Source organism: Dipodomys merriami, unplaced genomic scaffold, assembly GCF_024711535.1.
Source record: "Dipodomys merriami isolate MVZ:Mamm:240054 unplaced genomic scaffold, mDipMer1.0.p SCAF_60, whole genome shotgun sequence".
Classification (NCBI taxonomy): domain Eukaryota; kingdom Metazoa; phylum Chordata; class Mammalia; order Rodentia; family Heteromyidae; genus Dipodomys; species Dipodomys merriami.
This window is the reverse complement of record NW_027206180.1, coordinates 2,583,850-2,610,885: the sequence shown is the minus strand read 5'-3', so window position 1 is coordinate 2,610,885 and position 27,036 is coordinate 2,583,850. Positions and strand designations below refer to the sequence as shown.

At 48.4% G+C, this 27,036-nt stretch overlaps 1 protein-coding gene across 2 annotated transcripts in view; it reads left to right on the top strand.

The window, feature by feature from the left end:
• The window catches only part of Snx29 (sorting nexin 29), a 222,980-nt gene that overhangs the window by 147,241 nt on the left and 48,703 nt on the right, over positions 1-27,036 (top strand). For both annotated transcript variants that reach the window (XM_070003461.1, XM_070003463.1), the window contains one exon: positions 15,741-15,857. In XM_070003461.1, coding sequence (XP_069859562.1) covers positions 15,741-15,857 — 117 coding nt within the window. The remainder of the gene's footprint in view (positions 1-15,740; positions 15,858-27,036) is intronic.

The window sequence follows — 27,036 nt, the reverse complement described above, 5'->3', positions numbered from 1 at the left end:
CTGTGGCTCAGGATGGTTGAGTAGAATACCTCAGGCCACCCAGCCAATGTTTTGACCCAGTTTCACTGACCAGTGGCCCTGATTCTGTTACCTCATTGTTCACCGAGGTTCACTGGGAGGGGTGAGGCTTGCCACACATTTCCTGAGTTATTTCGTGGCTATATTACAGCTGAAGGCTTTCTTAAACCTTAACAGAGATTCAAAATTGAACTGGGAGTGACTTTGAGGATTTTTAAAAAAATATAGCATCTCTCAGTTCATTACAGGACAAATTAATCAAATGAATTATGTAGCTCAGCTAATAACTTGCTTTGATCCAACAGCTCTGTAGAACGAACAAATTGAACTTTTTTTTCTTAATTCACTTTGGGGGCATGTTTGAAGAGATTAAAAATAAAAACAAAAATCCTTTTTGTCTATTAATCCTGAGCTGATGTGTTGTTCTGGGGAGCTGCAAGTATCTTGAGAGACTGCAGAGATCTTTGCCAGGCTAGCCACCTGATGTGTATCTCAGTATCCACTGTGTGGGCTCATTTCTAAACCCTTGTTTATCTCATCCTTCCTCAGTTGCTGTGGGGGTCTTAACACCTACCCTCACAGGGAGGGAAACTGAGGCCTGGTGAGCTCACCAGTGTTTCACCTTACATGGGGATTGATGGGAGAACTGCCGATCAAATTCCAGACTTGAAACTCGGCTGAAAAACACCTGTAAATCCAAATTGTGAGAGGTGGGCGATCCCCGTATTATTCAGAAAGTGAGGATGGGCACCAGAGTGCTGTCACCTCGGCCCAAGAGCCTCAGCTGTCCTCAGCCTGGGGACAGTCGTTGCAATGCAGCACTTAGATGTGGCGCCAATGAAAAATGGCTGCCACATCTGCTGCTTTTTCTCCTGGGGTGGGCATGTGCTGCTGTGGGGACCCCTCTTGTGACCTTCTGGGGGACACAAGGTCACCTTGAGCCCTGAGCCTTGTCAGGCACAGAACAGCCCCCTATCTCCTCTTCTCGTGGACTTGTCTTCTTGTCTCTGATTGGCTTTCCTGGATAGCGAGCTCTCTATTTTCTGAGGACTCACTGCTTCTCCCCCAAGGCCAGGAACAACTCCCCAGTCTGTCCTCCTGCAGACCTGCCCTTACCCGGGGCACAGTCCTGTGGCATGTTTCCTCTTAGGATAGAGTTGGGCCCTTCTAGGCCTGCCTGTGTCTCCAGCCTGGCTGACAGCCCTCCTCTCCATCACCCTGCTCAGGACTTCTTTGGGAGCCAGGCCTCCCACGGCTGAGTCCCAGGGAGAGAGTGTGCTCCCTCCCGAATCCTTGGTTCCCCACCATAATCATGACTCCTGATTCCTTTTTGGGAGACCCAGCCCCCAGAGGGGACCGTGACTGTGAGGTCACTTCCTGCTTTATTGGCACCCTCGGTGAGCCTCTATTTTTCAGGTAGATCGCCAGTGTTCCTGAATATTCCTCTCCTTCCCACCTGCCTAAGAACTCCAGCTTGCCAAATTGCCCACAGCTTTCTTAACTTTGTTTCTCAAAAAACAACTCTTTCACAACTTCCTTTATGGCTAATTTTTTTTTCTCCATCAGCATCCTGCTTTTGCTGCAGTTTCCGTTGACAAAGGTAAATTTTACCTCCAGAACCAGTGAAGGCAGGCGCCGAATATACCCTGTCTCCTTGGCATGACTCACGGGTTCCATTTTCAGTACTGAGAGCTCAGCCTTGCCAGGGCAAACTGTCAGCCGTGCTTCTGCCACGGCACGTGCTTGTTAAGTTTCTTTCCCTTCCTTGGAACCATTAAAATGCCCCATCCACCTGCTTCTGTGGCTCATGCAGACAGCTCTGTGCCCAGCTTTGGGCAAAGAATGCTGTTTCTTTAGCACAGATTGGAATTGAGGTTCTCCCACACCCCTCAGGTGATTAAAAAAAAAAAAGTAGCCACTTTAGAGATGGAAAAGAGAGAGAGAGACCAGCTTTACAAAACTTTCAAAACTTTAACAAAGATCAACTTCCATGTACCTGTCCTTTCCTCTCCAGGAGCGTGAGCGGAAGGAGCTCAAAAATGAGCCTTTGAGCTCAGTTCTCTCCTAAATGTAGTCCATTTTTGGTTGAAATGGCCCCGTTCCTACTATGCAATATGCAGAATTAATCTCTCCTTCTACAGAAAGCTGGATTTAAATGCAAAAATATTACCTTTTTGTCTTCTGGGCAGTTGTTCCTGGTTTTAAGGAATAGGAAGGTTTTCCCTCTGCTGTGGCACTGCGGGAGAGAGGGACTATCTGTTTCTCCAGAAAAAAAAAAGAAAAAAAACATCAGCCCTCCTGGTGTTCTGGGCTGAAGCTGCTCAGATGGCCTGAATTTATAGCAAAGTGCTGGTCAATTTCCATGAAAAGTGATAAAATCAAGTGTATAAAATTGGCTTTCAGCAGTTAGAATACCATTTTACATCTGAAACTTTGTGCTAGAGACGCTTATTTATGGGAGAAAGAAATGTAAATTTCCTATAATTTTTCTGACACATCAGAATTATAACCATTTTCATTTCAATAGCATTTTACAGTTTCTTGATAATTTCTAGGCCAGAGAACACTTTTGGGTTCTCTTTTTCCCCTTTCCTTCTTATATTCTTCCCTTTTCTCTCCCCTTTGTCGTTCTCTTCTTCCTCCCTCCCTCTCATTTTCTCTTTTTCCCCTTCCCTTCTTTCACTCCCTTTTTCCCTCTTTTCTCACCTTTCTTCTCCCTGACCTTTTCTCACTCTTCCTCTCCCCTTCCCTCCTGGTCTAGGGACTTGCTGCATATCAGGGTCCTTTGTTGTGGGGGTCATACTGTGCAGTGTAGGGTGTTTCTGGCATGCCTGGATCCACATACTGGATGCAGGTCATACCTTCTCCCAAGCTCTGACAAACAAAAGTGTAAATATAGCCAAATGTGCCCTGCGAGACAGATTGCACCTCTCCTCCCTGCAGCCATTGAGAAGCACTCTTTGGGGGGATGTGCCACTTCTAAGTGTCAGAATCCAGACTGGAAAGAGGCTTTGTGCTTTGTCTTTGTATTTGATTTTATATGTTTGTTTCACTTTCCCAGAGGGAAATAGTGGCTCGCTCCCAAGCATAAGCTCTTTCTCTGCTCTCCTCATCCTCTGGCTTCCTCATCCTCTGCTCCTCAGCCACATCTGCACCTGCAAACAGCCTCCCTTCAGATGGGGCTGATATCTGGGAGCAGAGGAAGGCAGAAGGTAGCTGCCAGGGGCTGGGAGTGGGGTGGGTGGGGAGATGTTGGCCAAAGGGTAGAGATGTTTGGTTCTAAGAAGCTTAACTTGGTGACTGTGGTTACCACCACTGTATTGCTGGCCTGGGCATGCCAGGAGAGTAGATCTAAGTGAATTTGGCTTTCTCTTTCTCATGCAAAGCTGTGACTAGGGGTTGACGGATGTGCTAATTAACTTGATTGTGGTAATCGTTGCTTGGCACCTATATACACCATATCATCACATCACACATCTGATTGTACAGATTTTGTCATGGGGTGTCTGTAGAGCTGGAGGGGAGGTGTGAGCCCTGGGATGTGTCTGCCCAACTTCCAGTCCTGGATCCATGATGCCTGCTGAGTGATCCACTGTGGGCAAGCTTCCTGTTCGCTGGTCTCATTGACATCTCTGGAAAGCAAGAGCAATTGCAGTACATCCTGGTAGTAGCCAGTCCAGGAGTGTGCCCAGGGGTGACTGGGGTGACCAGGACAGGCAGAGAACCTCTTGTTCTTCAATTGGGCAGCTACCAGGCAGAAGCAAATGTGGCCTGTAGAATGATTCTTTTTTTTTTTTTTAATTGTGAAAATACCATACAGAGGGGTTACAATTACATGGGCTAGATAGTGAGTACATTTCTTATCAAGCATTGTTGCCTCCTCCTTTGTTTCCCCTTCCCATCCCTTCCCCTCTCCACTCCCCCACCCCCTCATCCCCCCACCCCACCAAAGTTGTAAAGTTTGTTTTTTGATGTTTCCCTAGGACATTGCCAGACTCTGATAGGCTGTAGGCTGGCAGCAATAAGGTAGCCAGGCCATGTGGGTTTTGCTGGCAAATAGGGAGTTATTCTTCCCCCTTCCTTTTTTCTCCCCCTTTTTCCCTGCTCTCCCCTTCCCTCCCCACTACTTGTTCTCTGTCCCCTCCCCAATTCCCATTCTTCTTGGCAGTGCTAAGAATGGAGCTCCAGTGTTGAACATGCTGGGCAACACTGTTCCACTGAACTATATCCCCAGCTCTTGGTTGTGTTGAGATAGGATCTCAGTATATAATCTGAGCCGACCTGAACTTTGATCCTTCTGCCTGTACCTCCTAAATGATTATTTTGTTTTCTGGGTGACTGTTTGTGGGCTGTGGCTAATTGTTCCTGTGGTAGCTGATGTGTATGAGGAAGGATTCTGGAGAACTGGGCATTTGGGGATGCTGTGGGCAGTCACATTTTCTTCTGCGCTTGGCTTCTTGGAATCCTATAGTATGTGTTTTTGGTTCCACCCTTTCGTTTCATTTATGTTCTTGCCCCATGTAGCTCTTCTTACCTAAAAAAGTTTACTCTATAATTCACTTATTTATATAAATGGCCATATTCTTTTTGGAAAAAGATAAAGTTTTAAACTCTCATTTACTTAGAATGACATCAGAATATAGTTCTGTGAGACATTCTGAAAATCTGAGCTTTATCCAGAATGTTTTATTCCCAGAGCTGTATAGATCATCTATTTCAGCCGTATGAGTTACTAATTTTCCACGAATGAGAATATAATTAAAATACACTTAATGCTAAAATGCAAGTGAACATAATTTGATCTTCGATAATTTAGAAGGCAGTTAAGGCACTTGCCGTGCCTCAGGGCCGTAATTATGAACATCAGTTATCTAGTGTGACACTATAAAAAGTCTGGCTACGTCAGCTTTCTGATTATGTGAAATCTTTGGGAAATGGAATGTATAGCCTCGGTGTGTGTGTGAGCATGTGTGTGTGCAATGTGTATGCAGTGTGTGTGTGTGTGTATGTGTGTGTGTGTGTGTGTGTGTGTGTCTTTTGAGCCCCACATAAATAGCTCAAATATGACTTCATGGCTGCTGAGTGTTAAAAGTGAGAGGCAGGGACTGGAGTTGTGGCTCAGGTAGTATACTAGCCAGTGAGTGAAAGCCTCAAGCACCAAGTTTGAGTGCCAGTCTCAGACCACAAAAAGAAAAAAAGGCAGATTGATTGTAGTAGAAATAATTCAGTTCTCCAAACACTACCATGCCCAGAGTACTGGCTGTGTGTGTGTGTGTGTGTGTGTGTGTGTGTGTGGTCTTTTGGTTGAATATGAAACAGAAATGTAAATACATATATATTCTAATTTACTTTATTATTGTTTTAGAGGTTACATGCAGTGGCATGGGATTGTGGCGTAACAGTAGAGTGCTCTCCTAGCATGCATGAGGCGCTGGGTTGGATTCCTCGGTACCACATAAATAAATAATTTTTTTAAAAAGGTAAATAAATACATCTTTAAAGAGTGTGCAATGCTTTAGTAGCACAGAATGCTCTTGTCCTGGTCCTGAAGAGGGCTGAGAGGTGGTCCCTGTGCCAGGAAGTAGCCTGTCCACTGCCGGTGTCCACTGCTTCAGCGCTGTGGAATAGCCACACTGCTGCTTGCACACAGGTACAGCTTCTAGATGGTGCAAATGCAAGGTGAGGCCCTGGTTTCTCAGCTGGGGAGTCTTGAACATGTAAGGCTTTGCTTGTCCAGTAAGTGAAAACAGCCAGAACGCCAGTTAGGAGTGGTGCTAGTAGGTGAGGTTACTAAGTCATCTGTCAAGTCAAAATAGTTAAAGACAGGTAGAAAGGAGGGCAAGCCAGGTCATGGCTGGCTGAGGTAATGGGGCAGTTAACAGAGCCCTGCCCTAGAGAGGGGTGGGAGGAAGATCTCTTTCTGCACGACTGGCTGGGACAGGAGCTAGGATAGGGTGACCTGCGTAGTGTGCTTGTTGTGCCATCGCGCGCGTGTGTGTCTAGGGCCTGCTGTGATTGCTGTGCACACACAGATCGGAGGAGACTGTTTCCTTTGGGTGTGGTTCTAGTGCTGTTGTCCCCGAGCTGAGTCCTGTGTCCTGCTCTCCAGGAGAATGAGTGGGGGAGAATGTCGAGACCCAAAGACATGACCAAGCCATAAAACAAGCACAGGGTCCTGCCCTGAGCATCCACAGTCCTGGTTCTGAACAACCACTCTGGCTTAGAACTTTCTTTCCAAGGGAAGCCCTACTTCCTTACATTTACTACAGACTTGTAACTAGGTTATCGCCTCCCTGGAGTCTCATCTCATTACCTATCATGTCTTTTTGAAAGAACCAACTTTCCCTACAGGCCACGGGCCTCCTCCAGCCCCCAGTGAGTTACCTTGAACAGATGATTTCAGATGTCTCCTCTGCTGTGCGGTGCTAAGATGGTGCTAAGATGCCTCGATCCCCTGGGCACCCAGCTCCTTTCCTCCTCTAAACAACTTCAGTAATGTATAACTGACACATAGTAAGCCTTACATGCTTAAAGTGATCCTGCTAGCCATTCGTTTATACTTCAGCTAAGTGAACAAAAGCCCATCCCAGCCCCCATCTTGCTCCTGGCATAATACATTTATTTAGGGCTTGTTTGTCACTGGGTTCCTTCTGCTGAGCCAGGGCTGATGTAGTGTGGATCCCAGAGGAGGTTGACTTGCGATGACAGTAACAAGATGGCCAAGGCTTGGCCTTGGGTTTGGGCCCTGGTGGGAGTAAGGGCTGTTTGTGACAGGTTCTGTTTACTTGAGTGAGAAGAACTTCTGTGTGAGTAAATGGAAATGTGGAAGAAGTGTCCCTTGGAGTCAGGTTGTGTCAGGGGGAAAAAACCCCAACACACACATCAAGAAATGAGCAGCATTGTTAGGATGCAGTGACAAAAGGCATGTATTTGTGGGCTGGGAATGTGGCTCAGTGGTAGAGTGCTAGCATGCATAAAGCCCTGGGTTCGATTCCTCAGTACCACATAGCCACATCACAGAAAAAGGCCAGAAGTGGCACTGTGGCTCAAGTGGTAGAACACTAGCCTTGAGCAAAAGAAGCTCAGGGACAGTGCCCAGGCCCTGAGTTCAAGCCTCAGGACTGGCAAAAACAAAATGAGTATTTGCAAGAAATTATAAGAGATTTTTATTTGACAGGGAAACTGCCTAAGAGGAAGGATTAGAAAGCCAATGCAAAATGATGTGACAAAGTTTGCTTTGCAAAAATTAGTTAAATGCATTCTGGCAGCTCTTCTTTGAAGGTTAAGTTTGATATTGACTGTTAGAGAACACCTAATTAATAATAACAGGAAAAACCTGCATTTAAGTAATATTAAGATTGTGACAAGCACTGTACAAAACCAAGAATTCAACGTGAACATTTAGACTTGATCTTCCAACCTGTGGCCCATTGTTCCCAGGTGGTGAAGCAGATAAAATACATTAATTAAATATTTGGGAAGCACTTTGCCAGTTCTTCTTATTTATTATCTTGTGTGAAGTTGACATCTTGGCAATTTCAGAGAACAAAAGAATATGCAGGGAATTAGATTTGCTCTTCATTTTATCACTGGGATTATATCCAAATGTAATTTTCATGACTTTTCTGTCTGGGTCTGAAGGGCAGTCTGGGTGATGTGTGGTGTGTGTGTGCATGCGTATGAGTGCATGAGCCTTGTGTGTGTGTGTGTGTGTGTGTGTGTGTGTGTGTGTGTGTGTGTACATATGTATGTATGTATGTATGTGAGCGTGAGCCCTGGAAAGGTTGGGCCAGATGACTCTGGTATGGGGCAAGGATGTTGAGTGAGACTGACAATCTCCTAAGGACCACACAACAAATTCATTTTATTTCATGGGCCCATGGCTCCATGGTGACTGCTTGGCTGGTGGTTGTGGTTCAGACACAGTCACAGACCAATACTTAAATGAATGAGTGTGTTCTAATAAAACTTTATTTATAAAACCAGGCAGCAAGCTGGGTGCCAGTGGCTTACACCTGTAATCCTAGCTGAGATCTGAGGATTGTGGTTTAAAGCCAGCCTGGACAGGAAAGTCCATGAGAGACTCATCTCCAGTTAACCACCAGAAAACCAGAAGTGGTGCTGTGGCTCAAGTGGTAGAGCGCTAATCTTGAGCTGAGGAGAGAGGGACAGCGCCCAGGCCCAGAGTTCAAGCCCCATGACTGGAAAAAAAAATACAACAACAACAACAACAAAACAGGTGGCAGGACTGATTTAGTCCACGAGCTGTCATTTGCCATCCCCTGTATGGGATGTACGTTTGGGAGGCTGGGTTTGAATTTAGGTCCCTCCCAGGGTTGTCTATAGGATGGTCTCCTGGTAGCCTGTGGTCATGTGATAGCAGGGTGGTGATGTGGTATGTGTGGTGTGTGGGGATGGACGACCTAACTTTGTTTGGAGCACTGTGTGTGTGTGTGTGTGTGTGTGTGTGTGTCTGAGTGTGTGTCTGAGTGTGTTAACTGTGGGCCAAGGTCAAAGACATGTTACTGCATTAATGGAGAGGGGACATTTTGTCTGATGGAACTCTGGACTAGTTTGAGGAAAACTGGCAGGTGACTATGGGAGCTAAAAAGGTCCCCCATCCTGGGACCCTTGATGTCCTGTAAGTCAAGCTCTCCCTCCTCCACAGGCCACTAAACAGCCCCTCTGGCTCGGGATCTCAATCTGTTGTTCAGCCTGGATGAACTAACAGCCCCATGAGGCTTCCTTAGTTGACAAGACAACTGGGAGTTTCCCAGCTTTGGAGGGGTGCTCAGCCTTTGGGGCAGGGTGGAAGCCCCTCTAATCTGTTGCAGGGTGTTGTCTTAAGAACTCATGATTTTGCCCCCTACTTGTCAGTCACTCTTGTTACTGCCGGGGTCTTTGGAGGTTGGCATGAAAGAAGTCTACCTGCTGCCTGGCACAGAGGTGGCTCGGCACATGGGGCCCCCTGGTGGTCTAGAGTAGTAATGACCTCCCGAGCTTTCACTGCCTCACCTTTGATAGGGGCTGATGTTCGCAGACAAAAGTAGCTCCCGGGGGCTGGGAAGGTGGCTCAGTGGTAGAGTGCTTGCCTCGCATGCATGAGGCCCTGGGTTCGGTTCCTCAAGCAGAAGAAGCCGGAAGTAGTGCTTTGGCTCAAGTGGTGGAGCGCTAGCCTTGAACTGAAGAGCTGAGGGACAGTGCCCAGGCCCAGAGTTCAAGCCCCATGACCAACAACAACAACAGCAACAAAAAAGAATAGCTCCCAGGCAGGCTACATACCTGTGAGCAGGGTTGTGCACACGTGAGTCATTAAACCTTCGAGAATGCCCTGGAAGACAGTGGACACTGTTGTCATTATCCGAAGGTTGAAGTTGCCTCATAGTTTGGGTTTTCCAGCATTCAGGGAGAAAGTTTTGGCTTGGGAAACATTAAAGCAGGGGCGAAGTCAGAGACAATGGTGGCCAGAAATAAAGTTGACTATGGAGCACTTCTTTGTTAGGAATGTGGTGGGTTTTCTTTATTTTTAATTTTTAAATTTATTTTTGGTTGGTCACAGGGCTTGAACTCTGGGCCTGGGCGCTGTCCCTGAGCTCTTCAGCTCAAGGTAAGCGCTCTACTGCTTGAGCCCCAGCGCCACTTCCAGTTTTCTGGTGGTTAATTGGAAATAAGAATCTCATGGACTTTCCTGCCCAGGCTGGCTTTGAACTGTGATCCTCAGGACTCAGCATCCTGAGTAGCTAGGATTACAGGTATGAGCCACCAGCATCTGGCTTCTTTATTTTTATTTTTTAACATACCTTGAAGCAGGTGATGTAAAACTGTTGGCACTGCCCTATATCCATTACCAAGAGGTTTGGGCTGGCAGGGGCCTTCTGGCATGGTTCACTGGCTGCTCCTTGTGTTGTCAGGACTTTTAATACCTTAAACTTAATAATTTCAAGGAAAAAAAGAATTGGAGTACCATGCTTTCTGGGTTTGAATTTAAACTGGTGACATAAGTGCTTCTTTGTGTATTCTAAATGCATGGCAAATGGTGAATCATTTGTTCCCCTATTAGAAAGCAGGGTTACAAGAAATCATGTTGGTTTCCTACTCTCACCCCACGGCTGGTGCTAGCAGAGGGCAGAAGAACTGCATATTGCTGGAGGAGCAAGCATGAGCCCAGATTCAAATCCAGCTGCCACCTGTGAACTTCATGGGGTGTATGCACACATTTCCTTGCAGTAATCAAAGCTGAATGGGTCAGAATTGTGCTGTGGTTTATGGGTCCCTAGTTAAGCCCCCTTTAATCCTTATAACAAGTGTTTCTCTGGGAACCATCGATGCTAAAACTGAGGCTCAGAGAGGTTGAAAGATGCAAGGTGACTGGCCCAGCAAGTCACTAGCACATGGTGTCCTCCAGCTCCACATTCACCGCTGACCCACACTGCTTGTGTCTACCTAGCACCATGTGTACCCAGCCCATGTGTGTGGGTGTCCACATACCAGTTCCCACTTGCACAAATAGGCCACCCTGGGTTCCTTCCAAGCAGGAGTGAGACATCACGACTGCTTGGCTATGTGTGCTGTTTGGTATGAGAAGAGGGCTCTCAAGGGAGAAGAACAGTTTTGGTGCTCATAAAATTTAATGTTTTTCATTTGCTGTCTTTCTTTTGAAACTTGGACATAATTTATCGAGCTGTGGTTGAAGTATTCAGGAGGTCTCTGTGTATTCCTTCCAAAGGAATATGATTAAAGATGTACACCAGCCTCCCCTGATTTCTAGAAGACATTAGGGCATGACAAAGCCACACAATTTCAGAATTTACATCTTTTGTGAAAGTCTGTGCTTTTTCCAGTGCCCTGAAAAGTGATTGGAAGCACAAGACTTTGAGGGTGAAGTGTTTTTCAGAGAAGCCACTGAGCTGGGGAGCGAGGGTTAGATTCGCAGTGTTATATAACCTACAGGGTCTGCCAACTGATCCTCCAGAATTATAATCAGCTGCCCCGTGGTGAACCCCTGTGCTCTGCAGACTGGCGGGTTCGGCAGTCAGCGCCTACCTGATTTAAAGGCCTGCTCTGCAGGGTGGAGCAGGTGGGGGCTGGCTGGGAGGTGGCCGGGTTAGACCTGGTCACTTGCCTCATGCTGATGTCCTTGTCCTACCCTGGAGCCTCACTGTGTTGTCCAGGCTGGACGGGCATCGCTCCTCCAGGCTCCCAGGGACCTCAGGCTTCCTGTGGTGCTGTTGATGATTTAGATTCCCACAAGTCAGGTTGCTTCTGGAACCGAGCCCCCATCACCATCCCTAGCCCACAATGCTCATCGGATGAGTGAAGATGTTCAAATGGATGCCAGAATAATAACAGATAGATCAATGACTGCAGAATGGACAGCACAGCATAGCGGGCCCCCCAAGGACGGGGCTTGTGAGGGGAGGCTATGGTTGGTCCCCTCATTACTAGCTGAGACTGGACCCAGCCTCTAGCAGCCTGTGTCCCATACCCTGTCAGTGTGCAGATCAAGAGCGTGAATCCCATGAGAGTGGCCCTAAATCAGGTGCTTGACACAGGTGGTAGAGGCTCAGTACACAAGTGCTGGTGTCTGAGACTTTTCAGATGTTGGAGTTTCCCTGAGGGAGGAACTCTACCACAGATGGGCCCAAGGGTGGCGTGTGGCCGAGTGGAGTCAAGGACGCTGCGTGGCACTGGATCGGAGTGATTGTTTTACTGATGGCTTTACCATTTCCTCTTCTTTCTACTTTTCCTCTTCCTCCTCCTTAGCTCCTGGCTCCTGGAGGCTGGAAAAGGCTTTCGGTACCAGGGAGGAGAGGAGGCCCCCACTGAGCTGCCATGGGCCTGGGGTCCTGGGAAATCAATAGTTATCCTTTGTGAGCAAGCCTGCAACCGCAGGGCTTTGTTAAGCAGAGGCCAGCAAAGCCTTTTCAAGTAATTCTTGACCCATTTATAGAGGCCTAGCCTAACACAGTGCTTTGTGCTTGTAATGGGTTATAATTACAGCCACTGTGTGATGCCAGGTAAACCCATTATGTGCTCTGTACTCGCTTCTCCTCCACCCACCCTCCTACAGTTGGCCCAGTTTTGGGGGCCATAGGTGGCAATCCAGGTCAGACTTGTGAAGCCAGGCGGGCTCGTCACGCCATGCCAGGGCTGTGAACATATAGAATGCAGCCCTGTGCTGGATGCGCACCGTGGAATGATTGCATCCATCTGTGTGACCTTGGCCAAATGTTCTAGCCCCTGTAGGCCTCAGTTTCCCCCTTGTCAAGTAGGAGCAGCACTAGTGCTTAGGGTAATATTGATGGTCTTTTTTTTTTAATTTAATTTTATTTGTGAACATACTGTACAGAGGGGTTACAATTACATGGGCAGGATAATGCATACATTTCTTACCAAGCATTGCAGCCTCCTCCTTTGGTTTACCCTTCACATCCCTTCCCAGCCTCCCCCCTCCCCAATATTGATGGTTTTGAACCCAAGCCCCAGGGTTGAGACCATTCATAAGGTACATGGCTTTCTTATTTGCACAAAAGATAGCAACTGTTGCTGTTACCACCGAGGGTGACTTGTGGAGAAGATGGAAGTGTGGCTGGGAGGAGAGGGGGTGCTCCGAAGAGTGGACGGGACTTGAGGTACACATGGAGGGGGCAGGGCATGGGTACATTGTCAGAACTTGCCCTGGCATGTTCCCTTCCCTCCTCTGTCACCTGTTCCTCCCCCCCCCCCCCCCCCCGTCACTACACCAGTCCAGGGACAAGAACAAGAAAGACCTGGGTAATGCAGAGATTTGTGTGTAGATAGGTAGAGCAGACTGTCAACCCAGTGTGTGCCCAATACTCAGTCCTACTCAGCTCCAGCACCCACCAACCCAGTGCTGCTTCCCACCCTCGACTGTCCTGAAACAAGTTGCATGCGTCCTTGCTCGTGAAGCAAAGAAGGGATGGAGTGTGCGAGTTTGGGTTTGGGGCAGATCTGGGAGAGGGCAAGATGATGGGGCGTCAGGTGCATAGCTGACCTGGCTCGGGCCTGCCTTGCGTCAAAGCCTGACCTTAACCCTTCTAACTACCTCACTGCAGCTTCAGGTGCTTTGCCCCTGCAGGTGCCCACAAGACTGGACGCTTTGTCTGGAGGTCGACCGTCCAGAGCTCAGCCTGGCTATGGAGCAGAGGCCTGGGGGCTGTGAGACGTGTATGAGACACTGGAGGGAGAGATGGGCTGGGGAGAGCTTGCCTTTGGGTTGTACCTCCGGGCATTGGGACACTGGGGGTGTGACCCAGGCGCCAGCGTGAGAGGTGACTTCAGGCAGACCACTGCACCTGCGTGAAGGAAGGTCTGCTGCAGAGGGCTCCACACACTCTGACCCTGGCCCTGCACTTCCTGCTGGTTGTTGAGAATAAGGTGGTCAGAGGAGATAGAAAATTCCAGAGCCTGTGGCCTTGTGGCCCGGGGGAACTATTAGTGATCTCATATTCCTCTTCTGAGGCCTCAGAGTCCTGGATGTGTTTCTCGTTGTGCTGGGGTTTGGATATCGTTATCAAGCTCCTGGGCTTATGTAAGATGAAAGCTGTTTATACCAGTGGCAGGGCGGAGGCAGATGATTGTAAAAATGCTGAGTTTCAGGGGCTAGCTTGGTAACAGTGAACACTGCAGCTTAATGGTTAATTATTTCATCAATTTCTGTCTCCTCTGTTCAGTGAGATTTTTCTCCCCCATTCCCCAGTGAAAATGCAAGCTTTGTCTGATGTGGTCAAGTCCCTGTTCTGCCTGCAAAAGAGAACCAGGGTTTTGACAGCCCATGATAAACAGCACTTGAGGCTGGGATACGCCAATGTTTTATGTATTTATGGAAAACTGTTGTAGCTCTCTGGCTCTCATTGCAAAACAAAACAGAAACAGAACCCCCAAACTCTGGCTCAGTCTGGAAATGATGGTGCTGTGTATTGAAGGTTAGCATTTCTCAGGGTGCATTAGCAGGTGTTTAGGGGAGTCCTGCAGCTGTGTACCTCCAGCTTGCTGGGAGGTAGATGGATCCCCTCTGCCCCGAGGAAGCTGGCATGGGGTTTATGGAATTTCCATGTGGAGGACTCGGATTATTAGTGAGTGAGTGTGAGTGTGTGTGTGTGTGTGTGAGAGAGAGAGAGAGAGAAAGGCCAAGAGAAGATCACCGTAAGCTTTTGAACCAAAGGGATAAGAAACAATACGGCAGTGGGAATATTAATTTTTGTTCTGCATAATGTGAAAAAGCTGGAGAAGAGGCCAGGTGCCTGCTTCTCCCTTTGTTAGCTCCCTTAGTTAGTCTTTGCTGACATCTGCCTTCGCGCTCCCCGCCAGTTGGAAGAGGTGGGGCACCGCAGGGACAGAGCAGTGCCCTCGGATTGAGGGGAGCTGTCCGAGCAGGCCGTGGGAAGCGTGCAGATGACAGACAGGCACTGAGCAAGCTTCATGTTGGTTGATTCAGGTGTGGGGTTTGAACTCTCTGAAACGCTTGCTTCTAGAATGAACTCCATTCTTTCTCTCACTGATAAATGAGTCTCCATTCAAAAGGAGAAGCAAAAGCAATAGAAAAAAATGCCCCTTCTGTGCCCTTTTTCCACTTATAAAAAACAAAGTCTACCCCCCCCCCCAAAGGAGGGCTCCCTCTTGATCCCCGTGAGATGAGACCCAGGCTAGTGACCTCCTTTCCCCCCAAAGCTTCTGTCTGTACCCCATTCCTATCCTGACACTATCGCAGCTCCTGTGAAGTGCTTGCTACAAACGGCCTGACAAAATTACATACCGCACATGGTGCAGTGAATGTGGGGTGAGTCTGGGATGTGGCAGGTGGGTGGGAAGGCAGGGCTGGAATGAATGTCTTCTTGACCTTGCACCCTGAAAGTTTCTCCTAAGGTGCTTTCAGGGATCTTCGTGTGGGGTTGTGGGACAGCATAGCTGGACGGTGCCTGATGTTCTGTAAATGTTTACATAAATCACAGTTGAGTAGTGTACACACTGATCGGAGGCTACGTGATATCCACTTGCATTTCTATTTACTCTGGATCGGCCAACAGCTCGACGCACTCAGTTTTGGAAAGCATCCGTGGCTCACTGCAGGCCAGAATGACTGCATGTCGGTCCTCTGCTGGCTGTGACCTTGAGAGAAAGCTTGCGCTCCACAGCTACGGTGGCTTTTTCCATAAGGTGGGGGTAATGGTAGCTACCTCCCAGCGCTAGCGGAGGCCATGAGAAGGATTTATCCTGACAGAGTGAGCAGGGACTCACGTAGCTCCAGGGCCTCAGGTCACGGTGGCCCAGTAGTTTGTCGCCATCATCAACACCATCCTAGACAAGGCTCTGGCTCTGTTGTGTCTTTGGCTTTTCAAAATCAAAGACCTGATGAACAGAGTGGCTGCGGCCTCTCTCATTGCGTCACTACAGGGGCATTCTTGGCAACCACTGTTCAGGTTGGCACAACAGCCTTTGTTTGCTCAAAGTATGCGTTAGTTAAGAACCAGAGCCAGTGGTCCAGAAGTGGTCTGAGCCTGTTGTAGTCTGACTGAACTGTGGGCTCCAAACTGTGAACTGAGCTCCAAAATGAACACCGGTGCAGGCTCTCATACTTGCAGGTGAGCCTGCCACCATCTCCAATCCATGCCTTGCTGAAACCTGGCAGGAAGGAGAGGGCGGGAGAGCAGGGGTGGACACCCTGCCTCTGAGCCTGACAGCTCGGTGGTTGTCTGTTCCAGGTGGCGGAGATGCACGGGGAGCTGATCGAGTTCAATGAGCGTCTGCACAGGGCCCTGGTGGCCAAGGAAGCCCTCGTGTCCCAGATGAGACAAGAGCTCATCGACCTCCGGGGACCGGTGAGTGCTCCCTGCCCACAGGGCTGGGCCCTGCCGACTGCCAGCCCCCTCTGTCAGTTTGTTCATGGGGCATCAAGAGGGTAGAAAAGCGGAGGAAGTGAAAGATTGCACATCCATGTAATTCACCCAGCCCTGGCCCACGTTGAGCTCTCTTGCGTTTTGCTTGCTGTGGCCCAAGGATAAAGGACATGGGGTGGGGCAAGTTCCCTTGCAGTCACCTGCTCCAGAACTGGCCTAGCCCCTCCCTCCGTGTTCCTCCACGTCACACAGCTTCATCTCCATGAGCACAGCCTCGCTCCGTGTTCCACTTGGGCTCCTCACTGCGTGCTCTTCTATGGACACACATACTGGCTGGCCACTTGGTTTGTTTGAAATTATTCTTGTGGTTCTGGGATTAGAATTTTAACCACAGCACTGTTGACATTTAGCGTCATTTAATTCTTCAGTGGGGGGGGGAGAGGAGAGGGGAGCGGTCTGCCCTCAGTGCTGTGAGATCCCTGGTTTCCCTCCCTGGAGGCCAGTAATCACCCCCCCCCCCCAGGTGACAACCACAGATGGAGGCAGACTTTAGCACTTGTCCCCCGAAGGCAGAACTCCCTTGGTTGTGAACCTCTGACCCAGCTCATTCCTTTTCCGACTCTGCCCTTCTCCATTTGATGAAATGCCACACCATGTTGTGTCCATCTGTGTTTAAGTTCTTTCCAGTATCTGCCATTATAAACATGCTGTCGGCATGCTCACACCAGGCCTCTTGCGCTTCATTTTAAATCTAGTTCACTATGTGAAAGACCCAGTGCCCCACGTAGGCAGGCATAGCCACCGCCCAGCTGGCCAGTGCTGGCCAGTACTCCTGCCCTCTGCCCTCCACGATACTTAACTGGACACTGGGCATTATTTAATCCATAGTCCCCTTGCCACGGATGTGTGAAAATGTGGAAATGTAAATTCTCTACCGTAATTAGCCCTATCACCACTTCCTTTATGTCAGCAAATACCACTGTTCAAATGCCCAGGCTGCTCAGTGTTGCGCTCACGATCCATGTGCGGCTCACATATTGTAATTGGTTGATGTCTCTTTGGTTATTTTTTCTTCTATATTTAAAAAAATGATAATAGATACACAGAGGATAAAATGTGTCATCTTAACCATTTTGAGGGTGCAGGGCAGTAGTGTTAGTATACCTTTCCTTCTTGAACCGAGTCTCTGTCCCCCTGCCATCTTTAGTCCCTTTCTCTCCCTCCCCAGCCCTGGGCACCCGCCATTCTGCTTTTTGTGTCTGTGGATTCTTTCTGTTCATAGGGTTCTCCCGTGTCCTTCTCATTTTTATCTCTTGCATGCCCATGGAAGACACTAGGTCATTTGCATCTCTGAAGTGCTGTTTGGCATGCTCCTCTCTTTCCCAGAGTTCCTTAAATTCACATTTGCATCTGGATCCAGACTCCGGTTTAATTTAGACACCCCAACTGTTGTTGGGGTGTGTTTGCCATCAGGAGTCACAGACAGTCTGCTGTCTCTCTTTTTGTATTGTCACTTCCCAGGTCCATGACAGGTTAGTGTTTCTTCTGTGGCTGTGTAGCTGAGACAGGACAGTGGGGCTGAGGGGTCCTCGTGAGACTCTCCCATGTCCCTGTCCCACCCAAGGAATGCCAGCCCACTCCGCCACGGGCTGTGCTGTGACAGGCAGGGGTGGAGCAGGAGTTCACTCCCTAGCTTCGGGTGCTTGGACCAGCAGGTGTCCTCCTGTGCCCTTTATGCTGACTGACTGGTTGCTGTTGGCTCTCACTGTGGCTGCTCTTGCTCATTGTGACGAAGGCAGCCAGCCAGCTAATACCATCCTAACTGCTGATACTAATAGCTGCTGTTCCATGAGTGACTACTATCTGCCACAAGCTGACAGAGTACCTTCAAGCACGAGCACTTCCTATGTACCTTAACTGTAGTTACCACTGTGGTCCTCATGGTACAGAAGAGGAAACTGAGGCTTAGAAACTAAACAACTCAATCAGCATCCCACAGTGAGAAGTGACAGGATCTGGATCTGACTTCAGAGACTGTTTTTTTTTAAAGTACCAAATTTGAGGGGTTCTTGATAAACCTTATTTCACTCATGCTGAAGAGTCAAGCAGTTAAAAAAAGGTATTCAGTGAGAAGTTGGTGAAAAATAAATCATAAATCTCCTCCTCCCCAACGCCCCTTAGTTTTCCTATCCAGAGGCAGGAAGTGCTGCCGGTCTTGGGGTGATCTTTCCAAAGGAATGATGACTGAGAAAGCTGCCGCACTACCTGCTTCTTTCTTTTTTTTTTTTTTCCTCATGGAATGCCACTGAGGGCCCCAACCCCAAGCCCAACCCCGAATCTCCTCATCCCTTCCTCAGGAAGCCTTCCTGATCCTAAGGCCAGACTTTCCACATAGCACATTCCTTTACATCTCTCTCTTTCCCTATCTCGATGTAAGTTCCATCATGTCATCACTGGCAGCCATCTCATTCTACCAGACCAGTTCCCTGCTTCTTTCTGCTTCCTTTGAATCCTGGTGATTCACGTGATAGATGCAGCATGAAGGTGGGTTGGCTCCTAGGATGGATCTCTGTGGTGGCATCGGGTTTCCCTTGGGGTCATGACGTGAGCGCACCGTCTCCCTGTGCTGTGCCCCTTCAGCTTCAGCCCCGATGCCCTCCAGGGCCATGATGTCTGCTGCTAGGCAGGTGCACTTGTCCTGCATTCTTTCTGGCAGGTTGTGATGTGCAGAAGGGTAGGACAGGGAACACACTCATTAAGGACCTTTAGGCTGTTAGAGTTTTGGGGTGGTGGCCCTCAGGGGACTCTCTTGACCTTGTCACTTTTGCCTCAGGTCCCAGGCATCTCAGGGCCTGACAGCCAAGGTTAGAAGGAAGGAGGCTGTTTCTAACTCAGTGTGAATTCTGGAGCCTTCTCTTCCTCTTCATAGCCAGAGGCATCTTCCATTGGCCTCTTTTGCCTTCATTTCCAGTTGGCCTGACTTTCAGACAAAGGAAACGGAAGTGAACTTCCAGCCTGTCGAGAGTGTTTCAGTGACTGAGGGGGCCAGGACTGTGTACTCTCTCCAGAAACCTCAGCCCCCTCCCTGTCTAGAGGGAATAAATATGGCATCTGCCTGTGGGAGGTGCCGTTGAATCTAGGCTCTTGGGGCTGGGCACATGGTGAGGGCCATGCCGCCTTCAGCTCTGTTCGTCTTTGCTAAACTCTGTATATGTATTAGAGGCTCAATAAGTGATTGCTTGTGGTGACTTCATTTTTATAGAGTAGAGGATGACTGCATAGACCAAATGATAATTAAGAAAAAAGACAGGACAGATAGGACAGAGGAGGATACTCCTAGGGGAGGAACACAAAGATGCAATGTCGCCAAGCCTCTGATCATATAAAACAATATTTATCAAAAAGGAATTTAAAAAAGGAGTAAGACGGGAGCAGACACACAGATTTCTCTCAATAGCTTACATACTGTAAGCTAGGTTACTTATTTTATAAAGGAGAAGGAATTTGGGATTAAGGGTTGAATTTTTTCCCTTTTCTTTCTTTTCTAATACAGGTATTTTTAGGGCTCTCTTCTCATTATGTTTCTCCCTCTGGTATAAGATGTGAATGAATGCAGAGTTGTTTTTTTTTTTTTAAAATCTTTGTGCACGATTTGATTATTCTCTGGGAGAGCAGCACCTGGTTTGAATAATAAATAGAGGCGGGGAAACAGAACTCACAGGGCAGCAGGTGGAGGTGAGTTACTCTCACAGTGCACTGAAAGCAATGACGTTGAAAGCCAACAGCAAGGCAAGTGGTGAACCTCAGGTCTGTTCCCCTTGGGTACAGATGTGTCTACACTATATGTGATACAAGGTGGGCTTCTCTTTTTGTCTCTTTAGTGGGGTCTGTTTCTCTGTCCCAAGTCCTATTTTTGGTCACTTCACCTTAAGCAGGAATGACAGCCTGTTTGGCATGATTTGAGGTCTGAGGTGTTGCTGGGGTGACCCCCTGCCTTGTCCCCTCCCCTATCTGTGTGCTCAGGACATCACCCTTTGGCAGCCCTTTGCTGAAGGCTTGGTCTGGTGTGCATGTGACTCCTTCATCCTCTAGACAGTCCTGCATGATGGACCTATTAGATTCATTTCTCTGTGGAGCAAGTTGAGGTACAGAAAGACTTGTGCTTCACCTGAGGCTTAAGAGTGCTGAATGCAAACACAGGCTCCCTGACCTTATCCCCACACTCTCCCCTGCTGTGATTCTAGCACAATTCAGTGTTTGTCAAGCCCCCAGCACAGTGCTCTGGTGGGGCCTTTTAAGAACCCGGTGGTATCTACCTTCAGGATGGAAGCAGTTTTCCATCTAGTGTTCAGCGCGAGGTTCTAGTGAAGTAGGGTACAGCAGAACCAGCTTCCACCCAGCCCCTCGTGGACTCTCGCCTGCCCCTTGCCACGCAGTGGGCTAGTCTTCATCTGTGTGTCACTCTGCCTCATCACTTTCCGTGCTTGCCTGGGGACTGCGAGCTTCCCTGCCGCGGGGACTGTGTCTTCCCGTCCCTCTTCTTAGAGTCTGGAGTATGTCACTTACCTGTGTGTCCATGGCAACACTCCACTCACCAGGACGTTCGATTGTGCAGGAAAATGCCCTCCTGCCCTGCTGGATGGCAGGGACGTGCTAATCCCCGCGGTGAGCAGCCCGTGCCTTTCACGGGATGCCTTCTTTCCACTGCCGGGCTCAAGCTGGGGATGCGGGAGACAGGGAAAATCCACTGTGAAGTTTTATAATAAGGCACACTTCAAATAAAATGCTCTTTGGACTTTCTCGGTATTTTGAAGTCTTTAGAGGGACTGATCTCATTTTGGGGCTGGCACTATTTAAGTAGAGGAGCTTAATAAGAATTGTATTTTTCAGCTGCGTGGCACTTGCTGGATATCTGACGATCAAGTGCCAAGTTCTCTGCAGTCCCACAGCACTCTGAATACCGCATTCCAAATTCTAAGACACCGTTTTCATTCTGCACTTGGACACTCGTGTTTTAACCGTCTACCGTCTTGAAGCCGATTATTCTGAAAAGTGCCATTTAAAAGAGGCTACTAAAAATATATCTCACATAGAGGCTTAACTCAGAAACATTAGTTCTTGACACAAAAATCATCTGAAAAGATGCTTGCATAGCCCACTTGAAACCTCCCTGTGCCCAGGAACAACACAACGCCCCATCCCAATCCTAGCCATGTCTTTCTGAGCATAGGCAAGTGCCAAGAGGTCATGTGATCTTGGAGGTCAAAGCTAATGCTTCTGCGATGTAGGAATTACTGGATTTCATGCGCGCTCCCCCCCCCCCCCCCGCCCACCGCCCCTGAGTTTTACTCCTCAACTTGGGCAGCTGACTTCCACTGGGACCTCTCACAGGCTAGTACCAGGTTTGGATAGATGGAGTCTGATGTGTAGTGTTAAAAAAAAAGTATATTTCCATTGAGATGAGGATTTTGTGTTTCTTAGCAAATACAGTGTGCGCAAGCTTCGCTTCAAAGCTTGTCCTGCCTTGATGCAAGTACGAAGCATGGGCCAAGTCCAAGATGATTAAATTTCCAAACTCTCTGGTACATATGACTTTCCTGAGAGTGGAGAGAAGGGTCTGAATCCAGGATATGTGCCATCCACCCCCAAGGTTTGACTGCATTTTGGTTTGATGTAGAGACACACCAAGCTAGGCCAGTTTGATTCTTGGGAAGATGAGCCAGGATCATGAGGCCACTGTGACACCTGCATTTTACATTTTGTCTCTTAGCTGCTCATCACCTTCCTGCAGCAGGAGTGGCAGGCAGCCACAGCCAAGGTGCTCTTAGCACTCCTAGGCCCTATTCTCCTTTTATTATCACCCAAGTCCTGTCCCACATGAGCTCATTGTCTGTCCTTCAGGCTCCATCTGACCCAGGTGCACAGACTGGATTACTCAGAATCCTGAGCTCATGACACTTACTTGTGTTGGTGCCAGTAAGTCCTGCTTCCATTGATTTAGTAAGTGCACTCAGATTTTACCCCTTATCTCCCATGGACACTGCTTCCAGACCTAGAAGTAGGATCTTTTGTGGAGTGCATTGTTTATCTTGTTGCTAGTAGCATGAAAAGAGCCTGAGCTTCAGGTTCAGGCTACTTGTACTTGAACTCAGATCTACACCCTTGCCAACTGACTTTGGGGCCACCTGAACTGCGCCTCCATGTTGTTATACCACATCTATGAAACTTACTTGTAATGAATGCTACCCCAAGGATTTGATGAGCAAATATGTAAGTAGTGTGGCGTGGTGTGTAAGTAGTGTGCCTTCTCCCCCAGTTAGCAACTGCAGTGATTACAAGACCCTGGGTTGCTTTGTTTTTGACTAGGGTGTACGATTGGCAGACTGGTTTCTCAGTGTGGGGTCATTGCTGTGGATCAGGATCCTGTGACTGGGGCAAGCATTCAGGACTCCTGTTGGATCCAGTCTGGGCTGCTCTCCCTTCCAAGGTGGTCAGACTACAGCAGTGTCCTTGACTGGTCCATTCTTCATCTTAAAACATGGGGTCTCCTTAACTTCTTCCATTCTTCTCAAGCATTGCCTGCTGGCTGAGACGTGTTCATCTCACTTTTCCTTTAATGTTTTCTGTTTTTGCCAAATGACATACAATATTCCAAGGGCACATAATAGCTACACGATTAGACTTGTACAAACTCGCTAACTAAATATATTATACTCACTTATTCTCTAATTTAATAAGGAATTTCTTCTTTCCATGTTAATAGAGTTCTCTTCTGATTAGTCATACTTTCCCTACCGTAATTGTATTTGACTTTGTACATCTTTGAAAAAGATTACTTCCTATTGAGTTTTTTTTTCCTGAAGAATAAAAGCTTATCTTGATTTCCTTCTCTCCCAAACCTTCATTAAACTGGGTCTTCTGTGCTGAAAGTGGCAGTTTGAGCAGCTTCCCAGACTCCTAACAGCCTACTCTGGGAGGCTCCCTCATCTCCTTGAAGTGAACTTACATAACCTTCTAGCAAAGCCCAGTGCAGATTTTGCTGTGTGTTCCATGGTGTTTGATTCTCTGGACTGCCAAGGGCATTATGCCTAGATGTCTTACACAGACGTGTCTTAGAAAAGGGATCTCTAGGGGCTGGGAAGGTGGCTCAGCGATAGAGCGCTTGCCTTGCATGCATGAGGCCCAGGGTTCGATTCCTCAGCACCACATAAGCAAAAAGAAAAAAGCCAGAAGTGGCTCTGTGGCTCAAGTGATAGAGTGCTAGCCTTGAGCTGAAGAGCTGAGGGACAGCGCCCAGGCCCAGAGTTCAGGCCAGAGTTCAGAAAAGGAATCTCTAACTTAATTGTAAAAAGCCAAACTCTTGGTTGGTCTTGACGAGTTCCTTTGGAGATAGGTGACATCTTGGCTTTGCCCACCTTCAAGTGTTAGTGAGCCATAGCCATCTTGCCCATGAGCTCTGCAGAGCTGCTGCCCTGGTTTCTGTGGGAGGTGATTTAGTTAAACATTATTTGGGTGGTCTTCTCCAAGGATTCTCAAAAGCTGGGAGCAAGTCTGCACCAAGGCAAGTGACCATGGTTTAAGAGGTAAATGATGTTGCCAGTCTGGCATTTGAGATCTGACTCGGCCAAGCATTTAGTGACGTGGAATGTTGATAAACTGAGATGAGCTTTATTCTAAGTAAAGTGGCCTTTTAAAAAAATTCTGGCAACCAGAAGTGTCTTTGCCAGCCTCTGTGTGTATGTGTGTGTCCTCAGCAGATGTGACCTCCCCGCCCTGAGAGAGCATAGTTCCCAGCTAGCCGCTCTCCCCAGCGCCTCCATAAGCTGCAAATATTTCCTAGTACCTAGGGTTATAGGCACGAAGCCACCTGTGCCCAGCGACGCCTGACATCTTTATTGAGCAGAACTTAGTCACTTATTACTTACTGATAAAAAGCAGTTAAAAATCAGGCCAGTTTCCCCCTGGGTTGCTGCTATCTGCCTTTCCACACAGGGTCCCACTGGTAAGTTCCGAGGACACACCCTGGTGGGGGGTGCCATCCACTTCACCCCACCATAGCTGCTGCTATTAAAACAAGTCAAAGATATAATTCATACAGAAATGCATTCCCAATAGGAGCCTCTGGCCACCACTTACCTACCCTTCCTTCCATTCCCCATCTCTTCAAGGATCTCTAGTGCTTAGCCTTCTAGATCTTTCTCTGAGGATAGCAGTGTACTCGTTATGGTGGTATTACAGATCTTGGTGTCCACACAGGCATTAAAAAAATCCTCCCATCTTTCACTGGTAATTTTCTTATAAGTAAGACTTAAAATATGCCCACTGAGAGGGGATGGGCAGAGAGACTGGCAGTTGCTCTTGGGTGTTTAGCAGTCCCTGGTCTTCTGCTTACCTTGTCTGGTCTCAGTTTCTAAAAATGGTCCATCCACATGGACACATATATTCTGCCTAAACCCATACATAAAGTGTCTCCTGAGTTTTTCCTGAAAACACTAGCTTCTCTACCATATTGTTTTCTGTCTTGCTTTGGACATTCCCTGTGGGCAGAGAGGCCAAACAGCCTGGCTCTGCCTGCCTGTTTTATGTAACTATTCTCACTTGTATGTATCTAGCTTGCACTTCAGAAACTGGTGCTGCAACAAATGGCCCTGTGGATTATTCTTTGTACATATGTTATCCAAGTAACTGCATTGCTTGGAAAGAAAGCAAGCATCCATTCTTACTAAATGAGGTCATTTTCTTACATTCCTCATTCCCTTGCCTTACTTTCTTTAGCCTGGATATTCATCCATTTCTCTTGTTTGGATGTCTGTTCATCCATCCATCCTCTGGGAGCATTGCTGAGCAATCAGGTGTGCCTAATCTTGTTGTGTGCTCTGAAAATACTGCCCCTGAGGTCCTCACAGTCTTTGGGGAAAATACAGAAGTCTGATAATTGTCCCAGATTTTGGCTGCACTCTGGGTAACGTGGAACTCTTTAAAGCTCTTATCTGCCAATTGTTTACTCTCAGCAATGAGTCCTTGACCTTGATTGTTTTTAAAACCACTTGGATCTGGAGCATCTAATTGGATATTTGTAAAGCAAACAAATTAACAGTGACAAGCACGGAACCCTGGATGTGGTCCAGACCCTGTCTGGTGCCCCCCTGTGGTGAGGACAGTGCAGGCCGACATCTCGATCAGATCAGCAGGGACTCCGGTCCCTCCTTTTGCTTAGCCATCCCAGCTGGGTGGGAGAAAGATCTGTGTCCCTTCACACCTTGCTTCTCAATAAAAAATGAGGGCAGCTGGACACAGTGGCTCTCATCTGTAGTCCTAGCCACTTGAGAGGTAGAGATCTGGGGACCGAGAAGGTTCCAGGCCAGCCTAGGCAGAAAAGGTCAGGAAGTCTCAATGAATGGCGTGGTGCAATGGTGCAACTCTAAAAGGAACTTGGGGGCATGGCTCAAATGGGAAAGTACCTGCCTAGAAAGCCTGAGTTCAGTCCCCAGCACTGTCAAAATAAAGAGGAAGAACAGAATGGCCGAGTCGTTAGTGAGGTGGAGAATGTGGTCATGTTGGGCAGTGAACACCGAGTGCTTGAGGAAGGCTGTTTGGAAATGGATGAGAGTAACTCTGGCAAATGCAGGCCTGGGAGCTGTGCCAGGACTGGGACCAAGTTTGCTGCCCCCGTCCTGTCTCCTTTCTGCCTTTTTTTTTTTTCCTTTGCGCAGTGAATCTGGGAGCCCTATAATTAGATGAGAGAAAATAAAGATTGGGTTTCTTTGGTTCTTTTTATCTCCAACCTAATCTCGCCACGCCTGAGGATTTTGAATTTGCTACAAAGCAGTTTAAAAATTGATGGACAGTTCGGTGTGGAAAGATAGCTTACATTATGATTCATTCATTTAATCAGTACTTACAAGGTGGCAAGTGCTAGACCCGGCTGCTGAGTGCCATGTGAATGGGGAGAGGCACTGCCGTTCCCCAGGCCTGCAGATAGGGGGCCCATCACAGACACGCAGTGTGGTATGGTTTCAGACCAGGACGTGTCTGTGGAGGGTGGTACGGCAGGCAGGGGGTCTATTTAGCTGCGTGGCCAGGGAAGGTGCCTCCTAGAGTTGAGTGTCCTCCGGAAAGTGCTCCCCCTTCAGAGATGCTCCACCACCTAAGATTGTAGATATGAGCTTGGGTTACCCCATTGTCTGGGCCTCCCCGGGGCGAACACAGGACTCTGCATTGAGAAGGAACATCTCTGGACTCTGGGCCTGTGTTACTCACTAACCACATGGCCTTAGGCTCCCTTTGTGTGTTCTGTTACTGTGTATCGTACCCTCAGTTCGGAGGTCAGCACACAGCTGCGGTGGGCTGGCCTGATGACCAGCCTGGTTCTCGTCTTTGAGCCACTGGGACCTAATGGCTCCCAGGTACTTACATTCACCAGCCAGGTGACCCCACAGTCCTGAAGGGAGCTTCTCCATCAGGAAAGTGGGGGCTCATTGCAGAAGCGGTTTGCTCCTGGCGATGTTGTCCTTATAAAGCCTGCCTGTCTTCCTTCACTCTTCTTCCCTGCTCTCACCTGTGCCCTTTGGGGTACATGAGGTCAGAGCAGATTCAGAGGGCAGCTCCCTGGGGAAAGCTCTTTTCACTTCCTGCCAGGAGGGAGGCTGACGTAGAGGAAGTGGCGTGCTGTCCTGACAGCCCCTGACCGGGCCCTTGGTCCTCACACTGCGTCCATGAGAACCATCTCTAAACCAGGCGTGGAGTTTCCACTCAGAGGAGAGGAGCAGAGGGGCTGCCTTCCTCCCCTGTGAGAGGGAGCCTGAGTCCTGACTGTGTGCTGTGGACTCAGTGTGCACACACATGGGAAGAGTGGGGTGTTGGGGCGTGTGCGTGGCTCCAGAGCCCAGCCTCATCCTCTTCCCGCTTCGTGTCTCTGTAAGCTTGAAGCAAGGTCTCTCTGGGTTTCTGTGTCTTAGGGCGGCGCACAGGTTGGAAAGGTGATGTAGGAGAACTTGCTTTACCTCATAATATGGTACATACTCAGGTCAGCGCAGAGTTGTATCTGTTTGTTGTTACTCAGTGCAGAGACGTGCAAGGGGTTAAGTCAAACTCCTGTGAGTTTTCTCTGAGTACCAGTCCATGGTCCTCTTCCTCTGTTCATTCTAGCCACGTGACACTA